Here is a 1,289-nt window from a genome sequence, read left to right on the forward strand (position 1 = left end):
TTGTGTAACAGCTGTTTGTGTAACAGCTGTTTGTGTAACAGCTGTTTTACGCTGAGCTGCCGTCTGTTTATATCCAAGATTCGAGATGAATGGGGAAACCAAATCTGGATTTGTCCCGGATGCAACAAACCCGACGACGGCAGTCCCATGATTGGGTGTGAGGGCGAAGGCTGCGACGACTGGTATCACTGGTAAAAAGTTCACTTTTTTATCTAAATCAACGTGGGTTTTCTCTGTTTTACTACAGTTTTACTTTTATATCTGGCTTGTTAACGTTTTTTTTGACAGTTCACACGCAAACGTAACTTTAGACGTAAACTTTTGTTCCATTGCTTCATTTTATGAGATTCAGTCAGCAAATATGTGAAATTACAGAAGCAGTGAAACAACATAAAATAAAGCAACTACAACAAACAGTTTATTTGTTTTGTATGGAAAGTATCACGAACATTTCCAGGCTGCCGTCACATTTAAAGCTTTATGACCCTTCTTGGCTGATTGGAGCGAGGATTTGACTCGTGTCAGTTTGAAGGCTCAGATGTCTGCTGTAGTCATGGGGCCGATCCGATCCAGTATCCGTATCGGCCTCAGATACCAGCATAATTTACGTATCAGATGTTTCCGATCCAACTTGCAGAGATTTCCGATCCATGATGCAAGTTGGCTTCAAACTATGGAATGGATTTCCTGAACGGCAGCGTGTCTCATGAACCCAAAGTAATAAGACCCGCCTCACATTCAGGAAATCCAGTTCATAGTTTGCAGCCAGCTACAACGTGAGGACTGTGTTAGCAGCACTGTGGTTAACAGCTAACAAACTTTTCATGTAAACATGTCCGCTGTGTGGAAGTATTTTACACTAAAAACACCACAAAACAAGACAGCAACGTGCAATGTCTGCAGAGCCGTAGCGCCACATTAAACCATGTTAAAGTTAGTTTTACGATGGACCTTCTAGCTCCGGTGCTTCAGCAGTCTGTTATTTTTGTTCAGCCCAGAGTAGGCAGTCTGATTTCGGTCAACCACGCTCAGTCTGACCCGCTCAGTCTTTCCGTGTCAGAGGAGGGGCAGACTGAGCGCCGCTGACCGAGATCAGGCTGCTTTCTGCGGATTGAACAAGAAGAAGACATCGCTGAAGCCCCGGAGCTCAAATGTTTACAGAGAAGTTGCTAAACTTCATCATAATTAATGACCAACCACTATCAGTTGTAGAAAATGAAGGATTTCTCAGTTTGATACTTGCAGTCAAGATATAGTTTACCCTCCAGGAGATATTAATCAGTACAACA

At 43.1% G+C, this 1,289-nt stretch overlaps 1 protein-coding gene across 1 annotated transcript in view; it reads left to right on the top strand.

The window, feature by feature from the left end:
- taf3 (TAF3 RNA polymerase II, TATA box binding protein (TBP)-associated facto) overlaps positions 1–1,289 on the top strand; it is an 11,390-nt gene that overhangs the window by 6,686 nt on the left and 3,415 nt on the right. Inside the window, exon 6 of the mRNA XM_037683617.1 lies at positions 79–191. Coding sequence (XP_037539545.1) covers positions 79–191 — 113 coding nt within the window. The remainder of the gene's footprint in view (positions 1–78; positions 192–1,289) is intronic.

Source organism: Nematolebias whitei, chromosome 10 (assembly GCF_014905685.2).
Source record: "Nematolebias whitei isolate Nwh7 chromosome 10, NemWhi1, whole genome shotgun sequence".
NCBI classification, from domain to species: Eukaryota; Metazoa; Chordata; class Actinopteri; order Cyprinodontiformes; family Rivulidae; genus Nematolebias; species Nematolebias whitei.